General features: G+C 40.8%; 2 protein-coding genes across 6 annotated transcripts in view; both read right to left on the reverse strand.

Moving 5' to 3' along the window:
* GBE1 (1,4-alpha-glucan branching enzyme 1) overlaps positions 1 to 26,644 on the reverse strand; it is a 303,297-nt gene that overhangs the window by 17,807 nt on the left and 258,846 nt on the right. For 4 of the 5 annotated variants that reach the window (XM_073304014.1, XM_073304034.1, XM_073304024.1 and 1 more), the window contains one exon: positions 9,994 to 10,111. In XM_073304014.1, coding sequence (XP_073160115.1) covers positions 9,994 to 10,111 — 118 coding nt within the window. Of the gene's footprint in view, positions 1 to 8,013; positions 8,126 to 9,993; positions 10,112 to 26,644 lie in introns of those variants that run through there. The other variant, XM_073304050.1, reaches the window with a different exon arrangement.
* LOC140894993 (uncharacterized) lies at positions 4,420 to 6,721 on the reverse strand. The gene is made up of 2 exons (XM_073304063.1): positions 5,989 to 6,721; positions 4,420 to 5,412 (listed from the first exon to the last, which is right to left on the reverse strand). Exons 1-2 carry the CDS (start codon positions 6,572 to 6,574, stop codon positions 4,871 to 4,873), a joined length of 1,128 nt encoding a protein of 375 aa, XP_073160164.1. The 5' UTR covers positions 6,575 to 6,721; the 3' UTR covers positions 4,420 to 4,870.

The following is a 26,644-nucleotide window of genomic DNA, read 5'->3' on the forward strand; positions in this document are numbered from 1 at the left end:
GAATGCAGAAAATTGAATTCTAGTACTGAATATTATATGTTAGAGCCAAAGTGAAAAGTGACAATAAGGATTTTTCTTAATACGATTCACAGTCGGTTCTATTTAATTTAGGACACTCTCAAAGTAACCCCAAATTATAATTATGTATTTATATATTATTTGGGGTTACTTTGAGAGTGTCCTAAATTAAACAGAACTGATTGTGAATCGTTGTATTATTTTATTATATATTATATATCGGAAACAGACTATATAAATAAGTGCATAAGGAAAATTGAATAATTCCCTATCTTAAAAAAAGGTGACTTTTTCAAGCTACTTCAACACAACTAAAGCAAAAGTAAAAGCTAAGTTTAAGTTTTACTGATAGAATGGATTTTATAAAAAGTATAATTATATATCTACTTTGCTAATGGCTTAGCTGCAGGCCAATTATAACAGAGAGGATTATAGTACAGTACGTTAGCATGAGCAAAAATATCAGTAAAATATACATTGCAAGATCTACATATATTTCTATGGTTATAATAGACAGGAACAATTTTTTTTTGGATGTGGACATTGTTGATGCTCTGAAGCTGGGAATAGCAGAATTACTATAAAAACGATGGCTTTGTATTTTCAGTAAAAGGACTCACAGGAACAATTGTCAGTGGTGTTACTGTACAAAATACCCTTAAACAGCTACACGATTCACTGTTCCTTTATTACTTTCATCCATAAACCTCCATTAAAAAACGCAATGTGCCCTGAATGCAATGAATTTAAATAGAGTAAACCCTCAGATATTTGGTAGGTATGATTTGGTATATTTTTGAATATATATTATACTTTTCTTCATTTGAAACTCCAAGTCACACACACATGCGCTGCCACCAAATAATTTCCGTCTCTCCTCAGTAGGTAAGTAACACTAGCTAAAATGTAAAAATATTTCCCTTTGAAAAAGTAAAAAACCCCCCACATTTCAATATTTTTTTTTAAAATCTTATTGGACTGAAACTATTTGCAAAATTTGCCGAAGTAATAAATAGCTTTGTTTGACAGAAAAATGTATTTTTAGGCAAATGAGCTGGAAAAAAAAATTGGTGAACAGTTTTATACCTGACAAAAGTAGAAACCATATGTAAGATGTTGTCAGTTATAATGAGCAAGCACTGTAATTAGCTCCCTGCTCCTCATCAAATTTTAAAAGGAAAGGGTGAACCATCATAATTTACCTAGACATTCAAAAGGCTTTGACAAAGTCCATCACAAAGGGTTATTAGGGAAAGTTGTCATGGTATGAGAAGTTTCAGAGTAACAGCCGTGTTAGTCTGTATTCGCAAAAAGAAAAGGAGTACTTGTGGCACCTTAGAGACTAACCAATTTATTAGAGCATAAGCTTTCGTGAGCTACAGCTCACTTCATCAGATGCATATCGTGGAAACTGCAGCAGACTTTATATATACACAGAGAATATGAACCAATACCTCCTCCCACCCCACTGTCCTGCTGCTAATAGCTTACCTAAAGTGATCATCAGGTGGGCCATTTCCAGCACAAATCCAGGTTTTCTCACCCTCCACCCCCACACACAAATTCACTCTCCTGCTGGTGATAGCCCATCCAAAGTGACAACTCTTTACACAATGTGCATGACAATCAAGTTGGGCAACAAAGCCCGTTGCCAATTGTGCCCACATATCTATTCAGGGGACACCATCACAGGGCCTAATAACATCAGCCACACTATCAGAGGCTCGTTCACCTGCACATCCACCAATGTGATATATGCCATCATGTGCCAGCAATGCCCCTCTGCCATATACATTGGTCAAACTGGACAGTCTCTACGTAAAAGAATAAATGGACACAAATCAGATGTCAAGAATTATAACATTCATAAACCAGTCGGAGAACACTTCAATCTCTCTGGTCACGCAATCACAGACATGAAGGTCGCTATCTTAAAACAAAAAAACTTCAAATCCAGACTCCAGCGAGAAACTGCTGAATTGGAATTCATTTGCAAATTGGATACTATTAATTTAGGCTTAAATAGAGACTTGGAGTGGCTAAGTCATTATGTAAGGTAGCCTGTTTCCTCTTGTTTTTTCCTACCCCCCCCCCCCCCAGATGTTCTGGTTTAACTTGGATTTAAACTTGAAGAGTGGTCAGTTTGGATGAGCTATTACCAGCAGGAGAGTGAGTTTGTGTGTGTATGGGGGTGGGGGGGATGTGAGAAAACCTGGATTTGTGCAGGAAATAGCCCAACTTGATTGTCATGCACATTGTGTAAAGAGTTGTCACTTTGGATGGGCTATCACCAGCAGGAGAGTGAATTTGTGTGTGGGGGTGGAGGGTGAGAAAACCTGGATTTGTGCTGGAGATGGCCCACCCGATGATCACTTTAGATAAGCTATTAGCAGCAGGACAGTGGGGTGGGAGGAGGTATTGGTTCATATTCTCTGTGTATATATAAAGTCTGCTGCAGTTTCCACGATATGCATCTGATGAAGTGAGCTGTAGCTCACGAAAGCTTATGCTCTAATAAATTGGTTAGTCTCTAAGGGTATGTCTACACTACGAAATTAGGTCGAATTTATAGAAGTCGGTTTTTTTGAAATCGGTTTTATATATTCGAGTGTGTGTGTCCCCACAGAAAATGCTCTAAGTGCATTAAGTGCATTAACTCGGCGGAGCGCTTCCACAGTACCGAGGCAAGCGTCGACTTCTGGAGCGTTGCACTGTGGGTAGCTATCCCACAGTTCCCGCAGTCTCCGCTGCCCATTGGAATTCTGGGTTGATATCCCAATGCATGATGCGGCAAAAAACATTGTCGCAGGTGGTTCTGGGTACATGTCGTCAGGACCCCGTTCCCACCCTCCCTCCCGCCGTGAAAGCAAGGGCAGACAATCATTTCGCGGCTTTTTTGTCTGCTGCCAGCCAAAGATGTAAAGGATCGATGGAGTGGGTCAGAACAAGACATAGACCAGATTTGTTTTGGACTCATTTTCCTCCTCCCCTGTCTAGATCACACTGCAGTCAGTCACAGAGAAGGCGCAGCGAGGTTAATCTAGCCATGTATCAATCAGAGGCCAGGCTAACCTCCTTGTTCCAATAAGAACGATAACTTTGGTGCACCATTTCTTATTGGAACCCTCCGTGCAGTCCTGCCTGAAATACTCCTTGATGTACAGGCACACCCTTTGTTGATTTTAGCTCCCTGAAGCCAACCCTGTAAGCCGTGTCGTCAGTCGCCCCTCCCTCCGTCAGAGCAACGGCAGACAATCGTTCCGCGCCTTCTTTCTGTGCAGACGCCATACCAAGGCAAGCATGGAGGCCGCTGAGCTCATTTTGGCAATTAGGAGCACATCAACCACCACACGCATTATCCAGCAGTATATGCAGCACCAGAACATGGCAACGCGATACCGGGCGAGGAGGCGACGTCAGCGCGGTCCCGTGAGTGATCAGGACATGGACACAGATTTCTCTGAAAGCATGGGCCCTGCCAATGCATGCATCATGGTGCTAATGGGGCAGGTTCATGCTGTGGAACGCTGATTCTGGGCTCGGGAAACAAGCACAGACTGGTGGGACCGCATAGTGTTGCAGGTCTGGGACGATTCCCAGTGGCTGCGAAACTTTCGCATGCGTAAGGGCACTTTCATGGAACTTTGTGACTTGCTTTCCCCTGCCCTGAAGCGCATGAATACCAGGATGAGAGCAGCCCTCACAGTTGAGAAGCGAGTGGCGATAGCCCTGTGGAAGCTTGCAACGCCAGACAGCTACCCGTCAGTTGGGAATCAATTTGGAGTGGGCAAATCTACTGTGGGGGCTGCTGTGATGCAAGTAGCTCATGCAATCAAAGATCTGCTGATATCAAGGGTAGTGACCCTGGGAAATGTGCAGGTCATAGTGGATGGCTTTGCTGCAATGGGATTCCCTAACTGTGGTGGGGCTATAGACGGAACCCATATCCCTATCTTGGCACCAGAGCACCAAGCCGGCGAGTACATAAACCGCAAGGGGTACTTTTCGATAGTGCTGCAAGCTCTGGTGGATCACAAGGGACGTTTCACCAACATCAACGTGGGATGGCCGGGAAAGGTGCATGACGCTCGCATCTTCAGGAACTCTGGTCTGTTTCAAAAGCTGCAGGAAGGGACTTTATTCCCAGACCAGAAAATAACTGTTGGGGATGTTGAAATGCCTATATGTATCCTTGGGGACCCAGCCTACCCCTTAATGCCATGGCTCATGAAGCCGTACACAGGCAGCCTGGACAGTGGTCAGGAGCTGTTCAACTACAGGCTGAGCAAGTGCAGAATGGTGGTAGAATGTGCATTTGGACGTTTAAAGGCGCGCTGGCGCAGTTTACTGACTCGCTTAGACCTCAGCGAAACCAATATTCCCACGGTTATTACTGCTTGCTGTGTGCTCCACAATATCTGTGAGAGTAAGGGGGAGACGTTTATGGCGGGGTGGGAGATTGAGGCAAATCGCCTGGCTGCTGGTTACGCGCAGCCAGACACCAGGGCGGTTAGAAGAGCTCAGGAGGGCGCGGCACGCATCAGAGAAGCTTTGAAAACCAGTTTCATGACTGGCCAGGCTACAGTGTGAAAGTTCTGTTTGTTTCTCCCTGATGAAACCCCCCGCCCCTTGGTTCACTCTACTTCCCTGTAAGCTAACCACCCTCCCCTCCTCCCTTTAATCACCGCTTGCAGAGGCAATAAAGTCATTGCTGCTTCACAGTCATGCATTCGTTATTCATTCATCACACAAATAGGGGGATGACTACCAAGGTAGCCCAGGAGGGGTGGTGGAGGAGGGAAGGAAAATGCCACACAGCACATTAAGCACAGCACTTTAAAAGTTTACAACTTTAAAATTTATTGAATGACAGCCTTCTTTTTTTTGGGCAATCCTCTGTTGTGGAGTCGCTGGTTGGCCGGAGGCCGCCCCACCGCGTTCTTGGGCGTCTGGGTGTGGAGGCTATGGAACTTGGGGAGGAGGGCGGTTGGTTACAGAGGGGCAGCAGTGGCAGTCTGTGCTCCAGCTGCCTTTGCTGCAGCTCAACCATACACTGGAGCATTCTGGTTTGGTCCTGCAGCAGCCTCAGCATTGAATCCTGCCTTCTCTCATCACGCTGCCACCACATTTGAGCTTCAGCCCTGTCTTCTGCCCGCCACTTACTCTCTTCAGCCCGCCACTTACTCTCTTCAGCTCTCCACCTCTCCTCCCTGTCATTTTGTGCTTTCCTGCACTCTGACATTATTTGCCTCCACGCATTCGTCTGTGCTCTGTCAGTGTGGGAGGACAGCATTAGCTCGGAGAACATTTCATCTCGAGTGCGTTTTTTTTTCTTTCTAATCTTCACTAGCCTCTGGGAAGGAGAAGATCCTGTGATCATTGAAACACATCCAGCTGGTGGAGAAAAAAAAAGGGACAGCGGTATTTAAAAACACACATTTTATAAAACAGTCGCTACACTCTTTCAGGGTAAACCTTGCTGTTAACATTACATACATAGCACATGTGCTTTCGTTACAAGGTCGCATTTTGCCTCCTCCCACCGCGTGACTACCCCCTCAACCCTCCCCCCTCCCCGTGGCTAACAGCGGGGAACATTTCTGTTCAGCCACAGGCAAACAGCCCAGCAGGAATGTGTCCCTGAAGAAAAGCACCCTATTTCAACCAGGTGACCATGAATTATATCTCACTCTCCTGAGGATAACACAGAGAGAGAAAGAACGGATTTTGGTTGAATGCCAGCAAACATACACTGCAATGCTTTGTTCTACAGTGATTCCCGAGTATGTGTTACTGGCCTGGAGTGATAAAAGTGTCCTACCATGAAGGACGAAATAAGGCTGCCCTCCCCAGAAACCTTTTGCAAAGGCTTTAGGACTACATCTAGGAGAACCGCAAATGCCAGGGCAAAGTAATCCTTTCACATGCTTGCTTTTAAACCATGTATAGCATTTTAAAAGGTACACTCACCAGAGGTCCCTTCTCCGCCTGCTGGGTCCAGGAGGCAGCCTTGGGTGGGTTCGGGGGGTACTGGCTCCTGGTCTAGGGTGAGAAACAGTTCCTGGCTGTCGGGAAAACCGGTTTCTCCGCTTGCTTGCTGTGAGCCATCTACAACCTCCTCCTCCTCCTCCTCATCTTCTTCGTCCCCAAAACCTGCTTCCGTATTGCCTCCATCTCCATTGAAGGAGTCAAACAACACGGCTGGGGTAGTGGTGGCTGAACCCCCTAAAATGGCATGCAGCTCATCATAGAAGCGGCATGTTTGGGGCTCTGACCCAGAGCGGCTGTTCGCCTCTCTGGTTTTCTGGTAGGCTTGCCTCAGCTCCTTCAGTTTCACGCGGCACTGCTTCGGGTCCCTGTTATGGCCTCTGTCCTTCATGCCCTGGGAGATTTTCACAAAGGTTTTGGCATTTCGAAAACTGGAACGGAGTTCTGATAGCACGGATTCCTCTCCCCAAACAGCGATCAGATCCCGTACCTCCCGTTCGGTCCATGCTGGAGCTCTTTTGCGATTCTGGGACTCCATCATGGTCACCTGTGCTGATGAGCTCTGCATGGTCACCTGCAGCTTGCCACGCTGGCCAAACAGGAAATGAGATTCAAAAGTTTGCGGTTCTTTTCCTGTCTACCTGGCCAGTGCATCTGAGTTGAGAGTGCTGTCCAGAGCGGTCAGAATGGAGCACTCTGGGATAGCTCCCGGAGGCCAATACCATCGAATTGTGTCCACAGTACCCCAAATTCGAGCTGGGAACGTCGATTTAAGCGCTAATCCACTTGTCAGGGGTGGAGTAAGGAAATCGATTTTAAGAGCCCTTTAAGTCGAATTAAAGGGCTTCACTGTGTGGACGGGTGCAGGTTTAAATCGATTTAACGCTGCTAAATTCGACCTAAAGTCCTAGTGTAGACCAGGGCTAAGGTGCCACAAGTACTCCTTTTCTTTATGGTATGAGAAGTAAAGTATTGTCCCATATAGGAACTGGCTAATAGTAACAATAGTAATAAAAGGTCAATTTTCATTATGGCAAAAGGTTAACAGTGGGATGCCATCAAGATTTCACTGTAGGATCAGTGGTATTTAATGTATGTTGTTAATGATTGGGAAATGGGAGTGAGCATCGAGATGGCAAAATTAGCAAATGAGAGCATTTAGATACGTCAACAATGGAAAAAGATTGAGGTTTCTTTTGTTTGTTTGTTTTGAAGCCCTTAATGGTTTTCAAACCTGCTCCTTATGACCTTTACAAACAAGTATCTGGGTTCACATACCATCATCCCACTTTTAGTCAAAGTTTACTGGAACAAGTCCTACACTCCAGAACTTACTCTTCATCCTCTCCCTCCCCTCCACATGTGTCTCACTTTCTTCCTGCTCATTTTCTATCATCACTTTGAAGATGTTCCTTCTAAAAATATTACTGAATGAAGATTACACTCTATATATTATCTTTCCTTTAAAATTAACCCTCCATGTTTATTTGGGCTTAAATTTCCAGGAACAGTATTATTCTGTATATATTTTTATTCTCTTGTATAGTGCTTTCACAGGTGGCTTTATTTAAACAAAACATTTCAGATGCAATCTTAGCTATGGTGCAGATTGTGTGCCACCATAATAATATTGTTTACTATTTTTATTATTTATTATTGTAGTGGAGAGGAATTCAAACTTTTGAAATGAGGAACCCATAGCCCTTCTCAAGCATCTTCTTGAGAAGACAAGATGATTTACCAAACAGTAAAAAACAGTTGAAAATGTCAACATCAAGTGGAGAAGGTAACTGTACAGCTTTCATTAATTTCAATGAGAGTTCTATGGTGAAATAACCTAGTCAGCTTTGAAAATATTAACTACATTTGTAATAATGCCCCCCAAAGACGACTGTTTATCCAAGGATTGGGATCTAAATTGGTATTTACACAGGCTTTATTTCAAAATAGGGATTGAAAGCTCTAGCTACCATACTGGTTCAACTATTTTAAGTACTAACGTTTCATCTTGGTTTTTTTCCGTCTCTTTCCTAACCTTGGTTTCCTTTTACTGGCACTTTACCTCCAACTGGTGGCTTCTTACGAGGTTGCCATCCAAGTTGCTCTGTGAATTGGATCACTGGGGGATATAAAAAAGTGAGGTGACTCACACTCTTGGGATTCTGACATTGATGTGCCATTGCCATGCCACAGCTCGTTCTCAAAGAAAATATTAACTTCTTTTGCCTACTGATGTATGCCTTGCATGCTTTTCTTCCACGCACTCTTAGTAAGTCCCAGCTTTCCATTTCATGTCTGGACATATCTGCTTTGCATTTGCCACATTCCTCATATAAGAATTAAAAATAGTATTTACATTCCAAGTTAAGGGTAACAATTTTGTAAGTATTATAAACAAGTTAGTAGCAGAGAGTTAATGTTCACCAATGGTTACAGTAGTGGGTTGGGACTAGAGGTCTGGAAGCTAGAATTCCTGGAGCCCTCTGTTGTTAAGGAACCTTGAGAAAAATCACAACTTCCTGGTGCCTCACTTTTCCTGTCAGTAAAAATCGATAGAAATACTTACCGGCACCATAAGGGTGCCATGAGCCTGAGATATTAAATAATTGTTAACAAAAGTCTTCACAATCCTCTGACGAAAGACATGATGAAGTGAAAAGAACTTTTCCGCAAGGAAAACGGCTGAGAAACATAATTCCCACAAAAACGATGACACGCTCTTCATTGTCAATTTACAAAATTAATTTAGTGCTCAAAAAACGTGATGGGGCAGCCCTGGGAACGGAAGGCCTCCATTTAACTTCAGAAGAGATATGGCACAGCAGAAACAGTACGGGCACTCACGTGATACAGTGGAATCTATTACACTGTGATATGATGATATACATCTAATATGGAGAGATACAGTACAAACTTCCTCATGCTGACAAACCAATGTGGCTCAGTCCTGACCCACACGGCTCGCTTCCAATGGTGAGTGTAATAATATCCAGGCCTTCTCAAATCTTAGTTTCTACTAAGACTCAACAAGAGTGCCAGCTGTGTTTGTAGTTTTTTGTAATGTAGATACATATCCAGTAGAAACTTGGCTAAGACAACCAAGTCACTTCACATACGCTGCTCAAGAGCAGAAAATGGTTATACAATGTATTGTATACACAGTCAGGCTTCATTAGTAGATGGAACAAAAATCTCAGAATGGAAAAATGGCAAAATAAATAATAATAAAAACTCTCCAGATTTAGATATGGCTAGTGATTGTGCTTTCAAAATAAACATTCTGATAAGGTGAAAGGCAGCTTCTGACAGAAGTAGTATAGAAGGTTTTGGTTCAAAGAAATTACAATATATACCTGACCCTATCTGTGGTAGTGTGTGGAACCCTTACGTCAGCCTAGAGCTGGAGCCCCCTCAAACCATTTTGTGGGAATGTTTGATGTCAATTCTACCTTACATAGTTTTTATGCCAGCTAAGGAAGTAAAAGCCTCTTGCAAACATGATTTGCTCAGATCCAAATTTGTGGAGAGGGGTGGTGGTGGGGAAGCAGCAATGCAAAAATGAGAGTTTCTACCCATCTCTAATCACAAGGTAAGCATGCAAAGTTATTCATACATGAAAATGAAGCAAATGAATATGGTGATTATCAAAGTGATAACTCAAATGCACATTAAAATGCACATTCTTTCTCTGCAAAGAATATTTGAATATAACAATAATTTTGTCCTAAGAAGGTGCAAGCAAATTTAAGTGGAATGTCAAAGAGAAAATCAAAACAAATCATACCCATCACCAGTGGCCTTTAATTTAGTCTATTGTTTTCATGCAAACACTGATTTTGGAAGACTTCAATATCCTCCCTCAAAAAAACACCAACAAACAAACAAAAATTTCAGTATATCTACATTTGTTTTTGATGACTCCAAATATATCAAAATTGCTTGAGAAATAAGTTACATAATTAAAACAGAATGAAAACTTTTACTTACCAAAAGAGAATTAGATCGATAATTATGTGTATATTGTTCAGTGAAGTATTCTGTATTGTGGTCCAGTCTCTGATGTCCTCCATATTCTGGTGCATCAGAATCCAGCACAATTTTATACTTAAAACAATTTATTAAGGAACTATAACTGTTGTTAAATGTAGAAAAATGCTGTATGACATTGCACATCAATATATTACAACATTTTTTTAAAAAAAGATATGAAACCATTCAAGAGGAGGAAGAGGGTTGGGAGGATGGGGAAGGGATACTTAGTCAACTATAGAAACTCCACACTTGTATCTTGGTGTTTTCTTATACACTAAGTTATAGCATTTTTTTTTCCTATTTACTGAAATTTCCATCTTACGACAGATTCCTAGGAAAGACAAATGTGATTTAGTGTCCTTTGCAATTTCCTGTCAGTGATCATATAATATATATAAGATATTTTTAAATACTTTAGTTTAGGCAGATATCTATGATTAACTACACCAATCATTCAATGGAACAAACAATGAAGAAAAAGTGAATTGGACTAAAACCAGTATTTCTTAAAGTACCTTGACACTAACAAATCGCCAAATATCATAGGTTATTGTGATTTAGTGGTATATTGTCATCTTTAAACTGGGTTCAGTGAGTTTTGGACCAAGTGAGTTAATCTGATAGTGATGAAAATATATAGTTTTAGTCTCAAACTGGTACAAAGTTAATTAATACAACTCTGTCCACAGGTACAGTACAGAAACCTATTTGTTTTTATTTGGGGACAAATAAATGTATTGTTAACTGAAAACTTTTTTTAAAAACAGTGTGTCTGGCCACAGTTATACAAATCCAAGGATAGAATTTATTACCACGATATAATTGTCATGCTTTTTGGAGTGGTTCACGACCATGAATGTCAGCCTCAGGGCACACTGTCAAAAAGCAGGGCAGAAACCCCAAACTGGTTGTATGTTCTATAATTAGATTTCATCAATCCAGTAAAAAAAGTGAACTGAAACACTATAACAGTCTTACCACGGAGTCACATACAGTCCCCTTGGACACTCCAGTCTGTCTATCTTACCACTCAGGCAAGCTGGACTCAGTGATAGTTGGCTGCCACACACTAAAGATCAGAAAAGATTCAGGTTGCTTCCAGTCCCAAGAGACTTACCCCTGATCAATTTGTACCTCAGATATCACATGAAAGACAATGCTTGTAGCCAATCCTATAGCCAACTAACTAAGGATTGATTAACTAGGAAAAAGAAACAAAAGAATTATTTAAGAGTTAAAGCAGGCAACATATATATGCAAATGAATTACAGTCTATGGTTCCAAAAGGTGGCAGTTGTAATATGTCATGACTGAATGTCTTTTAGGGCTAACCCAGGTTGATCCTGAGGATGTCTGCTTTATTTCCTAGCTCCAGTCTTCAGAGTCCAAACATCAAAAGAGGGATGAACATTTTTTTTTATTTCCTTGTTTTATTTTCTTCTTCCAGCATTCAAGATGAAGGGATTGGCTTTCTTGCACATAGCACCCTTACGGCTGTGAGAAGGAGATTAACCAAGTCTTTGTAATGTGATGTTCTACAAATGGTTTGTTCAGTTTTTCTTGATAGGTGGGGAGGGGATAAAATTTATAAAAGTAAAAATTATATATTACTTTATAGCACGGGATACAGATATTCCAAGTACGATTAATGCATGCATCAATTTACAAGTGTTTTATAGAGTCTAAACACATTCTTACAAGTCTAACACCTATTTTGAATAATACTAATGTACAAGTGAGCTGGTCTGGTTCCCAGTATGAATTGGTCAGTGCTCAGCTGATATCTATAGCCTTGGCAAGACCTGGCACCTGGTCTGCCAGCGTCACAATAACAATTAAGGGATGGACTAAGGTATGGAGTGCTATATAAAACAATTTAGCAACATATGGAGTTAGGATTTTTTTGCATAGAATAAAAAAACGAATCTAGATGAAAAAGGAAGAGAAAACTTTACTTGCATCTCTTGCAGACAGCCAAGAGGGAGAAATATATATAACAACCTTAGCTCTGCCCTGTACTGTGTGCTATAACCATAAAATTACAATTAAGGCATTTTACTGGCTGTGGTCCCAGATTATATTAAACTGATTTCTCTCTCGCTCTCTCTCACAGTTTTGGGGTCACATTTAGTAAAATGCCTTAATTGTAATCATATGGTTGTTGCACACACTCCTGGACAGAGTTTAGGTTCTTGAGCAGGGGAGTTAAGTGTATATTTCCATACCTTACCATGTTTGAATTTCTTTTAGCTGTAACCTTAATTTTTAATTTCCAGAATTTGTAAAGTTTCATTTTGGGATAACTATAACATCCCTGTAATATTTTTGTCCCTTAAGTTACAGAAGCATACTTTCAATCTTAGCTAAACAGTAACACTTTTTGGTCTTGGAATACATACAGCAGATAGGAACATGTCTGAAACAGTGTTTTGTAATCCACCCACTTAATTTTGAACCATAGAAGAATCTTGTTTCAATGGAGGCCTACACTAATAGGATTACAGCAAAGTAAAGCCACACTCTTTCATTCAATGGCTCTTAAACTGCTCAAAGGCGTCTCTGTTTGCTCAGCCTTTCATTAAAGTGCCTGCTCAAAGTCCAAGGATTTTGATGTTAAGAGAATTGCTATCGTTTATATCTTTCTGCACTACTCTCTTTATATCAGTTGATGAAGCTTAGAAATTTTCTTCAGAGTTACAATCCACTCAATTTAAGTGTCTAGTAACATGAAAGACAGTGCTTAAAAAGTGACAATACAAAAAGCAGACCAAACTAAAAAGTAAATGAAATGTTATTTTGAGATATTTCAATCATTCAATCAATGCGATTACAGTGATTTCTTTGGAAAGAAGCATGATCTTTAGCAGTAAGTCTACACAATGTCAAAAGCAATTAAGCTTTTAATTAACGACACCAATGACCTCCATGAACAGTATTTTCTGTGGGGAAGGCAATTCACTGGAGTGGGCCAGAGATTTCTAGAAGGTTTAACCAGCTAAGACAGACAGAGAACATTGGCTATCAGAGCATGCCTTAACAAAATCTCTTCTTTTTTTTGGAAAGTTAGCTAAATGGTACTTTATTGCTAGCTTTGATCCACAAAGCCTTGGGTTACAACTGTACACTTGCACAAATATATCTGCCCCTTTATTTTATAAACGTCCAAGTTAACCCTTGTTTGTTGTCATGATCCACATAAAGAACCATAAACTACAACTTTTAGTGACTCTCTCTGGTACCTTTCCAAGCCTAGCCTCAGCAAAGGCTGCTGCTCTGCCACTGTATATTTTATTAACATGGCGGGGGAATGTCTCCCTCAAGAATTTCACTCTTTGCTTCTGTGATCTACAGTATACATTACATTTAATAATTTATCAATGTTGCTGAAAGCTTTGACATCTTTAACGATTCCTTTAAAACTATTTACAGCAAATGTAATCTTCATGGCTATGTTACCATTAAAACAAATTATCCCATTTTCTTAATTGAGGGTATGAAAATATCTCCAGCAGTGCTTTTAGATACCAAGTAAACACCACTATCCCTCCTCACCCCCTAACAAACATCCATACAGTTATTCACATTCTCATTAATGTGATTCAAATGTGTTTTAAAATCCTAGCAAATTATATATTTCTTTAGGAACATGTATAGTTTGGTAAACTCCATGATTCTCAATCCAATTTAGACCTCAGAGAGAGCTGGACAAGCTCATTCCATTTTAGACCTCATGGAGAGCTGGATGAGCATCCAAATTTGTGAATGCTGCCTTCATTAAAACTTTCAATGACTGCTATACCTTTTAATTAAGTGTATAACAAGTATTTGCTTTTGCATTGTAGCCTCTTTTGTTTCAGCTACAAAGTGTTGGTAATACTAACTTGCCTCCAGACTATGAAATAAAGCCTGGTTTCTGTTCATTTGGATACCTTGACTGTAAATGTCCTAAAACAAATACAACTGAGAAAATCAGCAAAACCAGTGAACTCTTGTATACAGAGAGCTTGAATGGAACGGCTGTCATTATCTACCATGTTAATTACTGAATTACTATGCTTTTATGATGTTTTGAAATACATATTTTAATGCAAATAATTAAATTTAATCTTATGCATGCTTAATGACACATGAAAGACCACTAAGTAAATGCAAATCATGTAAAATACCATAATTTGTATTTTATGCCTCAACTTCTAACACAGAAACAGAATTCTACTATTTATGAGACACAAAGTAGGTGAGGCAATATCTTTTATTGGACCAACTTCTGTTGGTGGAAGCTACACATTTTTGAGCTACACAGAGTTCTTCCTTCAGGTCTGGGGAAGAAAGCAGAGTGTCTGAGCTAAGAGCTCTTCTTTAGATAGAGTTGATCAGAACTTGCATTGACTCCTTGTAAAATGATGTAACCCATAGATTATAAACTCTTCATAAAGTAACTATTCCTTTCCACACTGTCTGGTTTGACTCATGGATGCACACACACACAAATACACACCACAAATTAAATATAGTGAACTAAAATAATTTGGTTCTTCTATATTACATGTAAAAGAGCCCCACTAGGCAGACTTTAATGGCAGGTTCCTTACCAAGTTGAAGAGGTTCTCTTTTCATCAGCCAGGCAATATAAAGTATCCAGATAGTATTCCTTTAGAGACAAATTCAGCTCCCTTCCCCGCTAACCAGTCTAACCAGTTTCGAAGTCACTAGGTGCAGAGGTAGGGTTGATTTGTGAAGTCTATACAGTCATGCAGGAGGGGGCTGAAGACAAATGTGCTCCAGCAGAAGAGCTAGAGGTAGGAAAACTCAGATCTGTATTACTGACTACAGAGAAGTGCCAGATCCAGCCTCAGGAATGAAGAGGAAGAGGAGGAGGAAGAGGGAGATAATTCATCGCCCATGCATGAAGAACCCCAGTACACAGCCTGACCACTTGGGCTGAACACACTGGGGTCAGTACCACATGTTCTTTCACCTTTATTTCAACCAAGAGATGGAATTAATGCACTAATGCCATTCGAATGATCCTCAAGACAATAGTAGTGAAGGACAAAAAAAATAAAAATACAGTAAGTGTATTTTTGGGGAGATATATGAAAAATTATGTGTTGGGAAAGCAATATGCAAGAAATAAATTCAGGACTTTTACAGATATAAGCAGAATCACTATGCTCTCTAAGATATCTTCAATAAGATTGAGCAGTATTGGAACTATACAAAAATAACCTGAACTGTAGTTAAAGGTTATAGGTTAGCCTACAGTCATATAAAGAGAGAGACTATGAAATGCAGGAAACTAGGTTAATGCAACACTGCAGTTCAGATTTAAATCATACAGAAGTTAGAATTTGCAGTTAGATTTACAAAACAGCTATACCTCTGGCATCCTTGCACAAATGCAGCATTTTCTATTCATGTATCTGGAGTCAAAGGTTAAAAAAAATGTATTTTTTCTCTCTCTCCAAACTTAAAAAACATTTGATAGCTACATGTGATAAACCTCAATCTCTGTATGCATTTTTAAAACTTTGAAAACAATGGGTGGCTTAGTAATACTTGATTTTTTCTCAGCTCTTGCTACCACTTCTTGACTGAAAGCAGGGAGAAGGGATACTGTCCTGAGATCAAAAGGAGGACAGAGAAATCAGCAGATAAAGTGTTAGATCAAAAACTCTTCTGAGAAATTGCCATCAGTAAGAACAAACAAAAAAACACTTTCAGAGATTAAACTTAGGCTATTGCTTCTGCAAGAAGTGACTAGGTAGCAAGAACCATGACAAATGAGTGCAACAAGGAAGCACCCACAGTGAGAGTCACATGGGCAGAGAGAAGGCGAAAGCCTTTGATCCTTTAAGCAGTCCTGGGATAGCAGTGGTACCGCTAGGGTAGAGAGCTGTAAGCTTGACTTCTAAAATATCTAGAACGTGAAGCAATTTAATGATGCATCTTGGTGAATCCCCATCAGTTCACAAAACCAAGGCTCTAATTATGGAACAAACACTGATTGTTGTATTTTCATTTGTTTAGTTGCCATTAGGTTTTTATCTGTAGTTTAAAAAAATAGTAAAATAAATCCAAGGCCTTCCTCTTTATAAAAATCAATGTTGCATCTGTACATTAATCTCAGTTGTTAGCCTTCTTTCTTCACTCTTGCTTTGCTGTGGACAGATATTTAAGTGGATCGTTTGGCCCACTTTTCACATCCCTTTGCATGCCCCACAACGTGTTCTTGGTTCTATCAAATGTCACTTTGTAGTGTGCAGTAAGTGGAAATTTCCCTGAAATACTTCATGATACCCTTTTCCCCTTTTTTTCTGGACTTGTCTTGTGCTAGCACACGGGAGGCAGCATTTTCTTCATAAAAGACCGTAGCTTTAGGTCATATTCTTTACGATTAAGTAACTAGTTAAGATAATATACCTATTTTTGCCCTCTAACTCACCCTGCGTTTACAGCCCGTCAGGTTCTGTGTCCTCATCTATATTTTAGTCTGATCATCATCCACCTACTCAAGAGTGAAGTGTCTCTAATATCTAGATAGAATTGATCCAGAAGTGATTTCCTTCCTTATCACCTTCTTCAAGCTTGCTTTGCCTTTCATCATATCCATTCCACCTCTGGACTCAAACTTTCCTGTCTTTCAGTGTTGACTACTCTTTGTGATTTCTCCATGTAGGCTTCTTTCTTCTAGCAAATTAACTGCCATTTGTATTTTCCCCCTCAGTCTCTAGAGGGAACACTTGTGCAGGTGTCTTCAGAAATGAGGATTTCAGCTTCTGTATTTGACTGTCTTAGCTCATTTGGTAGACACTATACTGGTCTTTTCTAATGACAATGAAAGATTTTAAAAAAGTTAAAAAGGGAACAAGAAATATTCAATCCTCCTTAACTAGGGAATGTACTATGGGATGGTCTACATAAGTCTCTTTGCTAATATTAAATCATGTACACTGTCACATTAACTGAAATCACTAAATTGCATTCCAGTCTGAAAACAGATGTGAGGTACTGTATATTCTAATGTAAAAAGTTATGCAACATTCCTGTGTTACAAGATTCTGCAATATTTCCATTAATTTCCTTCCATAGATTTGTACCTCAAACTCTTTGTTGTTTGGAGAACATCCATTATCTCTTTGGACAAAGTATCTGAAGTTTTCTTTCACCTACCTCAATCAGACTTGAAAAATTTAGAGAATTTTGCCAGATTCCAAAAAGTAAATACTATTTAGCCCCATTTACTTAAAGGATCTGATCTTAAAAATCTTGTTTGTGTGCAAGAAAATAAATAAATAAATAAAAAGATGATGAAATCATCTTTGGTACAAATGATACAGGTGGATTATTAGAAGCTGTGTCTCTACCGGGGGGCGGGGGGTGGGAGATGTGCAAGTGAAACCTAAGAATAGGAATCACATTTAATAGAAAAGACTTAAAAATATCAGTTCAGGAATAGGTTTCTGAAACATCTGCCTAGATATCTAGAAAACTTGTCTAACAAATAAACAAACAATCAAAACTTCTATTAGTAAAATTTTATATATAGCAGAAGTCCTTGTCTAATTATGAACATGAAATATAATGCTTAAGAATGCTGAAAGAATATTTCTATTTTTTTACAATACGAGATGCAGGAATTACTGCTGTTAGTTTTGAAGCTCTAGAAGCCTTTAATGTCTGACTACACCCCTAAATCAGCAATGAAACTGGATCAAACTTGCTTTAACCCCATGAGATCTTATAAAGTAATCTACAGTATGGGTCTTTTAATTGGCAAAATACATGCAGGCAACTAATGAGACTTGAAAATGGAATAGTTTATTGCACCTCCCAAAGGTTATTTGGGAAAAGTTAAAAGAATTCTGAACTGGTATTTACTCAGCACTTTATTCTACAAGTAGACAATGTGAGAAGGCTTTCTTGTTTCATATACAACTAATTACATTTTAAAAGAAATCACATTTTTAAATAGAATGAACCTTTCTGAATCATCAAGTATTTGATGATGAAGAACTGTATTTGACACACCAGTGATACGGAAGCAAAACGCTAAAATCAAATGATTTTCGGTTCAGCTATAATGTTCTTCCAACAACAATTAAAAACATAAAAATAAAAAATAAGCAATGCAACACAAAGAGAAAACATTAAAGTCACTGAAAGATTTTTTTTCTTTTTAATAAAAATGGCTCTACATCAAGTCTCATCTCCTCGTCATCCTACACATATTCTCGCCACATACTTTTATTGCTAGACACCATGGTGGGTTTCAATCCCCTGCAGTTATCATTAAAATGTTAACTGAAAGCAAACAATTGGAGAAGGGCCCTCAAGGTTAACACCTTTGGCTGTGGTTTTGTGCTGAGCAGAGTTTTAACACCCTTTGAGCGTGGCATTGAGCAAGGTTTATGGTAACTGCTCTGTGTCTGGTAGCTTTATGGGGAGCCTTTAAGCATTGTTAAAGTAATTTTTAAAAGTTGGGTGGTTTTGAGAGGGATTTCACACATTCCTTCCTCACAATGTTTTGCTCACAGCACTTATCAAGTGCTATGCAGGATTACTCCCATGGTTTTCCATGGCAAGTGTTTGGTGGTGGTGGAAGGGGAAAAAAGGAATTATAAAAATACGTTCAGTGTCCGATATCTTCAATGCTAATGTAGTTTTGTTTCCCTTGTCTGTATTATCACATAAATTGTTAACAAAGCCACAAAGACATTTCAGTTAACCTGTTTTCTGTTTTTCATTCTGGTGCTTTGGACAGCGACAGTTATTTCACTGTCATGAACCCCCTTAAAAAAAAACCAACAAATTAGCAAATTCACGGCCCAGGAGGGTGCAGAGAAGAGGGCATGTCGGAAAGATTAGATTGTTTACATTTCAATCGCAACAGACTTCTAAGAATTCACAATAATGTGCCGTGAATTCTGCCATCCCATCCCAAACATGTGAGAGGTATCACACTGATCATTCTCAGAAAAGGTGGTGCACATACAAGTGGAGTGCACAGTAACTTTTATTTACACACAAACATTCATCAAACAGAGTTAAAATGTTTTTAACAGGAACAAATGAACCAAAGAGAAGTCAAATTCTCTGAGAAGTGGGCAAACACGGATGTCTATGGACACCACCTTGCCTTTTCCTTGCCTCTCAGACTGACAAGAGGAGGTGGAGGGAAGTGAATGCAGAATATTGTGCCGGGGGACAACTGGGGATATATCCTGCGTGGGCTTGAGGTCAGAACACAGGCTGGGCTACAAGATAGGATTGGGCTCATTGTTCTTCTCCTGGATGCTCTGGACTGGAGGATTCCCCTGTGAGGGAGTTTGGATGCCCGTGGAGAATGTTTTGTTGGGCATGCTCCTCCCCATTACAGTGGTGGTGGGATTCTGGGTGGCAGCTGAAGGAGTAAGTAGAGAAGGTGGTTCTTATTCCTGGAGAGAAGCAGCAACCATAGTGGCGGGTGGGCCCTTAACGCATTCTGCCACCAGCTGGACTGAGGACTGCATGATCCCATTCCCTCTGTGCATCCTCCCACTGCCTGTGTGCTGTCTCTCCATTTGCAGAAATGCCTCGTCCTTCTTAAGACCCCGTTCCTCCCTTGCTCTAAGAAAGTTGAACTGCTCTTGACTCTTTCTGTCTATGCCAAGAAGCAGGTCTTCCAGGGTCCTTTTGCATCTTCCTCGGCTATCTCTGCGGTGCTGCTTCTGTCGTACCAACGGAATGGTTTCCTACAATACTTTTGTTAAAATGTTCTAATGCTCACAGTGCACCAAGAGGCCTGTTGGGGTGTGGTTCAGTTCCTTCAGGGATAACATTACCAGTCACCTTTTTCGTCTTTAAAAGTTGACCATAGCAGTTTTGAACGTCCCAGAACGCAAAATAGAAATGATTTTCCAGCACTGTGGAGGACCTCTGGCCACATATGCCAGAGAGATGTTTCTGTTAATGGTGACCCCACTATGTATTCTGAGTGCGGGGCTTTGGGGAGCCCTGCTGCTACAGACCTGAAGAACTAGCTTGAATTTCTGCTCAAATTGCCACCGAATCCAATAAGCATAATTCAGCAATTTGAGAGGAAACAGACTGTATTCTAAACTAGCATTTTGCGTTCCCATGGAAATGGAACAGAAAACCACAGAAAATTGTCCACCTACCCCATAATCTGCCCTCCATTGACAGGAAGTCCGGCCCTTGTGTCCAGTGAACAGCACTGAAACATACACGGAAACGGAGTGATTCCAGAAGAGTATATTTGCTGAATTTTCCCTGACCCTTTTGGTTAACACTGCAAATCAGTTTCCTCTCCACTGCGAAGAGACCTGGCATTGTGTTTGTGCAACCCCCAAAGTAGATATTTCACCCTCCCCCATTTCTCTCAGATTCCGCAGAGTGGCTCAGCATGGGAAGGGGACAGACAACAGAGACTAGGAGAGGTACAAAACATTTTAAATGGTCACAGGGAGAATGGGCCGCTCTGACGTTCTTCAGAAAACCAAATGGTTCCCTTTCCAGACCTATATTGGCCCCCATACAAATCACCAATGAACCTCACCCACTTCCGCATGGTTTCCATTCATAAGGGAAAGGAAAGATAGGAGCTGGGAGAGAGGTGGTGCTGGATCTTTGCACAACCATAAGTGCCATGAAACTGGTCTTTCTCCCCACCCGAGCCCTTTTAAAATCTGCTCCTTCCCTCTCTCAGCCCCCACTTCCCATCACCTCTTTTTGCATGGCCTGGGGACCACCACTATCAGTGCTGGTTTAGAAATCCACAGACAGAAGCATGACTGCTCGTGTCTGCTCAATGCTTTACATTGGTTCATGGGATTCCACTGAAATCATTTAATTGCAGCCCTGTGTTGCTCTGGGATCATGTTGGGATAGAGAGAGGGTGGCGCATCATGGAGGCCAGGCTGTGGTGGGGGTAGCAGCGGAGCAAGAGGGGATATTGTTGGGGAAATGGGGATCCATTGTAAAAAAACGCACAAATATCAGATTTTGGTTCCTGCAGCAGCTCTGGGTTTTCAGACTCTTCCAAAGGGTCTTTTTCCACTGAGTCTTCTGGGTAGAGATGCAGTTTTAGATGCTCCTCTTCCTCCATGTCTCCTGGCACTTCCTCTGGGAATTCCTGAAGTCCCTGATGTCTCCTTGTCCTGTCTCTTATCAGTGTCCTGACATATGATGAGGCTAGTCACTTCAGGCTCTGTAGTTGCCACTCTGGAAAGCACCCAGTCCAGCTCACCGTAGCATGGGCATGTGCTAAATCCCCTCCCAGGGAGGCTGTTGGGAGTCCTTCACTCTCTGGTAAAGGAGCCTGAGCTACTTTATATGCTCCTGGCACTAGGACGGAATGTAGTCTCCATGAAATCTCCCGGTGCAGATGAATGTTCCTGCTGACCAAGATGAAGTCGTGGAGGACAATCTACTCTAAACCACACATTGATGAGCACCTGTGCATGCTTTAGAGACCAAAAGGCTGCTCTCAAACCATGATTCACAATCACCTGTACTGATCAACAGAAAACTGTTTTGAAGTGCTCAGCATTGGCTGTTACTATCATTGCGGTGTGTGGAAGGTGTCAGGGACATTTATACCCTTGGGTAAGGGTCAGGCAGCAAAGTGTATTGTGGGAATGGCCCTGGAGGGCTATGATAAGTGCCCTGGTATACACCCTTTTCTCCTGTGCACACGACACTGTAGAATGGGTACAGGGCCATACCACAGCAGAGATGTGTATATAGAGACACCCTTCATCCGTGGTAGCTTTTGTGCACTAGACTGTCCTTCAAGAACATGCTTCCAGGCTTCAGGTGTGAACAATAGAGGGGTTGTGGCACAAGAAGTGCACATGTATCCGTGTACAGTCAAAAGTATGGATGCAATCACAGGGTGGTTTTTTAAAAATATAACACAACACCTAGGTCAGTTGAGTGCCTAATTCCCCTCAGCACTTTTGAAAATCCCACCCTTGACCTTTGAAGAATAGGATTTGTCTATCTTAAGTCAAAATGAACATTCAATTCTCTGGTCTCACCTGAGCAAGATCACCCACAATCAGCAGCCTGCAGTTGAGCAAGAGTCAGAAGTGGAATAGCTAGATTTTCCCAGGTCAGGATAGAGGTAAAGTGGCAAGAAATTGTATAATAGCATGCACCAGTGTTATCTAGCCAATTATATCAATATCTCCAAAAATATCACTCACTGTGAGTCAACAATGAACAACATAGAGGAGCAGAAATTAGTAAAGGGTAAGCATCACAAGTGTAGCGATTTAACTAAGTCTATCATTAACTGACCAAGATTACTTTTACTTCCTTGTTTTAGGCCATTCAGAAATGCAGTTTGTAATGGTATTTAAATAGTACTATCACAATTCAAAAATCAGGAAGCATATTAAGCAAAAATCAAGTTCCCTAACATTTGTTTCATGCTCTAACTAAAGTTTCAATAGTTAGCAATTACTAGCCAACTATGTAAAATGCAGTATGTTCAAAAATACAATATATACATATGTTTTTCTCTATCTTACAGACTGCCTCTGTTCTTGTGTTATAACCAGGCATTCAAGATTATATTGAAACCAAGCTAATTGGTTTGAGTTGAATTTGTCCAGGAAGTGGAAGAGAAGCACTCCCACTGGAGAACTGTTGGCTCTGGAACTTAACTCTCCTCCTTGGTTTGACAGAACTTTTATTTTTTCACTTCGAGGGCAAGACCATGGCTTGTTCTGAGGAAACTGGTTGTATGAACAGAGGAGAGAATGACAATGGTTTTGTTTGGTTTAGAGGATCTTGTTGACATTAAGTTAATTTGTATTTTCTTTGTTTTTAATAAGTGGATCTGCGGACACCCAGAGCTGTTGGGACAGAGAAAATTAAAATAAAATATCTGCATGTTTTAAATGTTTAATTCTACCAAATATCAGATCTGACCTATGTCGTGCTCATATTTCCTACACAAACAGATGCACATGCAAACTAGATGCATATTGGATGGATATCCATACAAGAAATATGGCTAAATGCACACTTGAACATCTCCCTAAATGTCCCAGCATTTCTGTTGAGTCCAAAAGCAGAATATCAACAAAAATATACACATATTAAAGTCACAGGAAGTATGTGAAATAAGATATGGAATACATATCCAAAACATATCTAAAGCACCTATTCACTTCAGCTGAAGTTTCAGTCTGTTTGTCCTACGCTTGAAGTCACAACTTGTTTATTTCAGAGTTTGTGATAATGAGCTAGAGTGTTTTTTTCATAAGTGGACTATCCAGGGAAAAAGCAGCCTGAGTTCAACAAAGTCTATTTGTTGTGATATGTTTTACTTGTTAAATAGCAGACAAATAATGTTTGAAGAAAAATTTGTCATTTACAATTTTAAGTGATTTATTTTTCCTCGCTAAATTATATTCAAATCAAGAAAAAAAGTGAAGACATTTCCTTCACCACTATTGAAAGGTAATCTTCTAGTCTGCCTGCTTTTTAATTATAAAGGGCACCTAATCTGTTTACGCCTTAACGCTCCTGAATGTGACCTGTTTGTGTCTGGATTTTAACAGGATACTTTTCAAATTTCTTATATTTACAGAAGATAAGTGTAAGCAGAGTCAGGGTGGGCTCCACCCTGAAATCTGGTGGTGAGGTGTGGCAAGTTGTGGAAAAGAACTTCAGGGGCTGATCTCATTTGCATAGGCACACCCACTCCGCCTAGAATGAGGCCATAACTGCCCAAATGGTCACTTTGGCTGTTGTGGGATCCCCAGTGTCTCTGTTATTGGGGCAGGAAGAATAAATTGTTATTACCCTGATTATGGGAACTGTGCTTGGAACTGTACTTGGCCTTTTGTTATGATGGAGGGACTCAACGTCAACTGAGTAGCACTCGCTAGGCAAGGGACATGGGTTCCAAAACTCTGTGAACTGAGAGAGACTTGAGACAGGTATTAGTGCCTGGTGGTGTAGGCCCCTTTGTGAGGGCCTGAAGCACCAATTGCACCTTTGTCTCTCTCCACTGTGGAATGTCAGAGCTAATTTTGGGTCTGTTAAGAGTCTTGTTACAGGTACTGTGCTGCATTCACTTTGGCCTTAGGGTGTACCAGCACTAAGGCTCCCACTACTACGAGCTGAAATCACTGAGAGCTGAAATCACTGAGCGCTGTGTCAAGTAGTGGGGAGCCGGAAGATCTAGTGTGCAGCGGTGCTGTTCGTGAGACGGTGGGGTGAGCAGAGCTGTTCGTGAGACAGCGAGCTGTGCAGAGCGGAGCCGGTTGTGGTGGAGCGGAGCTGTTCGTGAGACAGCGGTTTGTTCGTGAGACGGCGAGCTGAGCGGAGCCGGTCGTGGTAGAGCGGAGCTGTTCGTGAGACAGCGGTGTGTTCATGAGACGGCGAGCTGAGCAGAGCTGTTCGTGAGACGGCGAGCTGTGCAGAGCGGAGCCGGTCGTGGTGGAGCGGAGCCGTTCGTGAGACAGCGTAGCAGAGCAGAGCCCTGTGGGGCAGTCAGCTTCAGGACACATAAGGTGCCCCTTACCTCTTTCCCCCACACACAGGCACATTTTAGCCAGACTGGGGAGTAACACTCTGCAGATGAACTTTTGAACTCTGGGGCTGGACTTTTTGGACTTTGGGTGATTTGTGGATTGCTGGACTCAAGAGACGTTTGGGTTCTGGGACTCAAGAACCCGAGGGAAAGGATGTGGCCAAATTTTTCTGGGGTGGGTCTTTGCTCATGGTTTGGTTAATGAACACTAGTTGTGGTGTTTCCCCAATTTAATGCTGATGTCGTTTACCTCATGTTATTAAAGATTCTCTACTACACCAAGACTCTGTGCTTGCGAGAGAGGAAGTATTGCCTCTTTGAGGCGCCCAGGGGGTGTGTAAGATTTTCCCTGGTCACTGGGTGGGGGCTCGAGCCAGTTTTGCATTTGTTTTGATGAGAGAGAACCCCTGTGTCCTGAACCCGGCCCTTGCTGCTATCAACTTGGCCTGGCAGAAGGGTTACATAAGAATATCCTGTTCCTGACCTCTGCTGATGCACAGCTCAAAAAAGATTGGCTAATCAGTTGTGTCATTACAATGGGCTGTTACTATAGCCTGTGGGTACTTCAGGAGAATCTAGTGAGTACCTAGAACAGCGGCAAAAAATATTTTGAAATAAAAAAAAGCAACCTTATATATGTTAAATGAATAAATACTAAGTCAATTTGAAATTACTAGAGTCGATGCAATAAGTTAAAACACAGGAAACAATTTTCCTCACTGCTTTTTCCCTTTGCACTTTTTGTCAAATTCCTCTTGTGTAGAGAAAAGGTTAACTCTTAAAGCTTTGTCTTTGTCTGGCAAGCAAGAGACAAAACTTTTGTTGTTCAGAGCTGTTAAATAACCACCCCCTCGAAAGACAAAATTTTTGTTGACGACAAGCTCCAGCGCAAACAGCACTAACACCGTTAATGCCGCTTGTTGTGGGTGGAAGTTTTCTGTCGGCAGGAGAGCTCGCTCTTGCCGACAAATAGCAGCTATCCAGCGTGCCTTTTAGCGGCATGGCTGCAGTGGCACAGCCGTGTCGTTAAAAGCTGCATAGTGTAGACACAGCCTTAGGCTCTTTATTGAAAATGGAGCTTGGGGCACTAATCTGTCATAACCATTAACCTGCAGGAAGAATGTGACAATATTTCAACAAAAGAAAATTAGGAAAGCAATTCCATGTTAACTTTAAAAAGTCTAATGGGAGTCTCATAGCTAAGGGAGACTGACCCAGATGTTGATTATCCATCCGTCTCCAACCTGAAGCAAATTAGACAGGAAAAATGTGTTAGTCCAAATTGTCCACCTCTTATAAAAACTGCTTCTAAAATGGCACAATTTACTAAATATAATTTCAAATAGAAATGTTTCTTCCTTTCACTTACAGTATCAAATAGAAAGTAGGAAATAGCATGCACCTTTTCAATATCAAATAGATTCATGTTATTAGAATCTTATGCCTTTTTCACTCCAAATCCAAGTTTTACATGATACATTCCCATATTTGTATGCTGTATTTTTTATTCATTGATATTGACCTTAACATATAAACTACCTTGATAGAATTTAGGATCAGCCAAATGCCAAATTAAGTTCTTTGGCTTCATTTGTTGTATAAAGAATGAATTCTAATAGGCAGGGACAATTACATAACTGCACTTCAAAGCAGTCTACAAACCAAGCAACTACAAAGTAACATCTTTGCCTTCAGCAATCACACTCCAGTGACTCATTCAAGTGACCTTATTTGCTCATTAGAAGCTCTAGGTGCAGGTTGCAAATGTCAAAGAGCCTGAATTTGCATTTGAAAAAAAAAAAACATCTTGCAGCATTTTACTGGTAATATTCCTGAGATTTCAGGTCACATCTAATTTTATTTGCTTATCTGCATTTTTTACTTCAACTATTGTTATTCCTCCTAAATCCATGCCCACAATGAACATGCTACACTTTAGTATTCCTTCACTCTAGCTTGTAAATGCTTTGATACTTTCATGCCAAAAGCTTCTAATTAAATAACCATTTCTCCTGGAAACATTAAAATTCTGTTTTTTCTACCTAATCTTCAGCA

Source organism: Lepidochelys kempii, chromosome 1, assembly GCF_965140265.1.
Source record: "Lepidochelys kempii isolate rLepKem1 chromosome 1, rLepKem1.hap2, whole genome shotgun sequence".
Classification (NCBI taxonomy): domain Eukaryota; kingdom Metazoa; phylum Chordata; order Testudines; family Cheloniidae; genus Lepidochelys; species Lepidochelys kempii.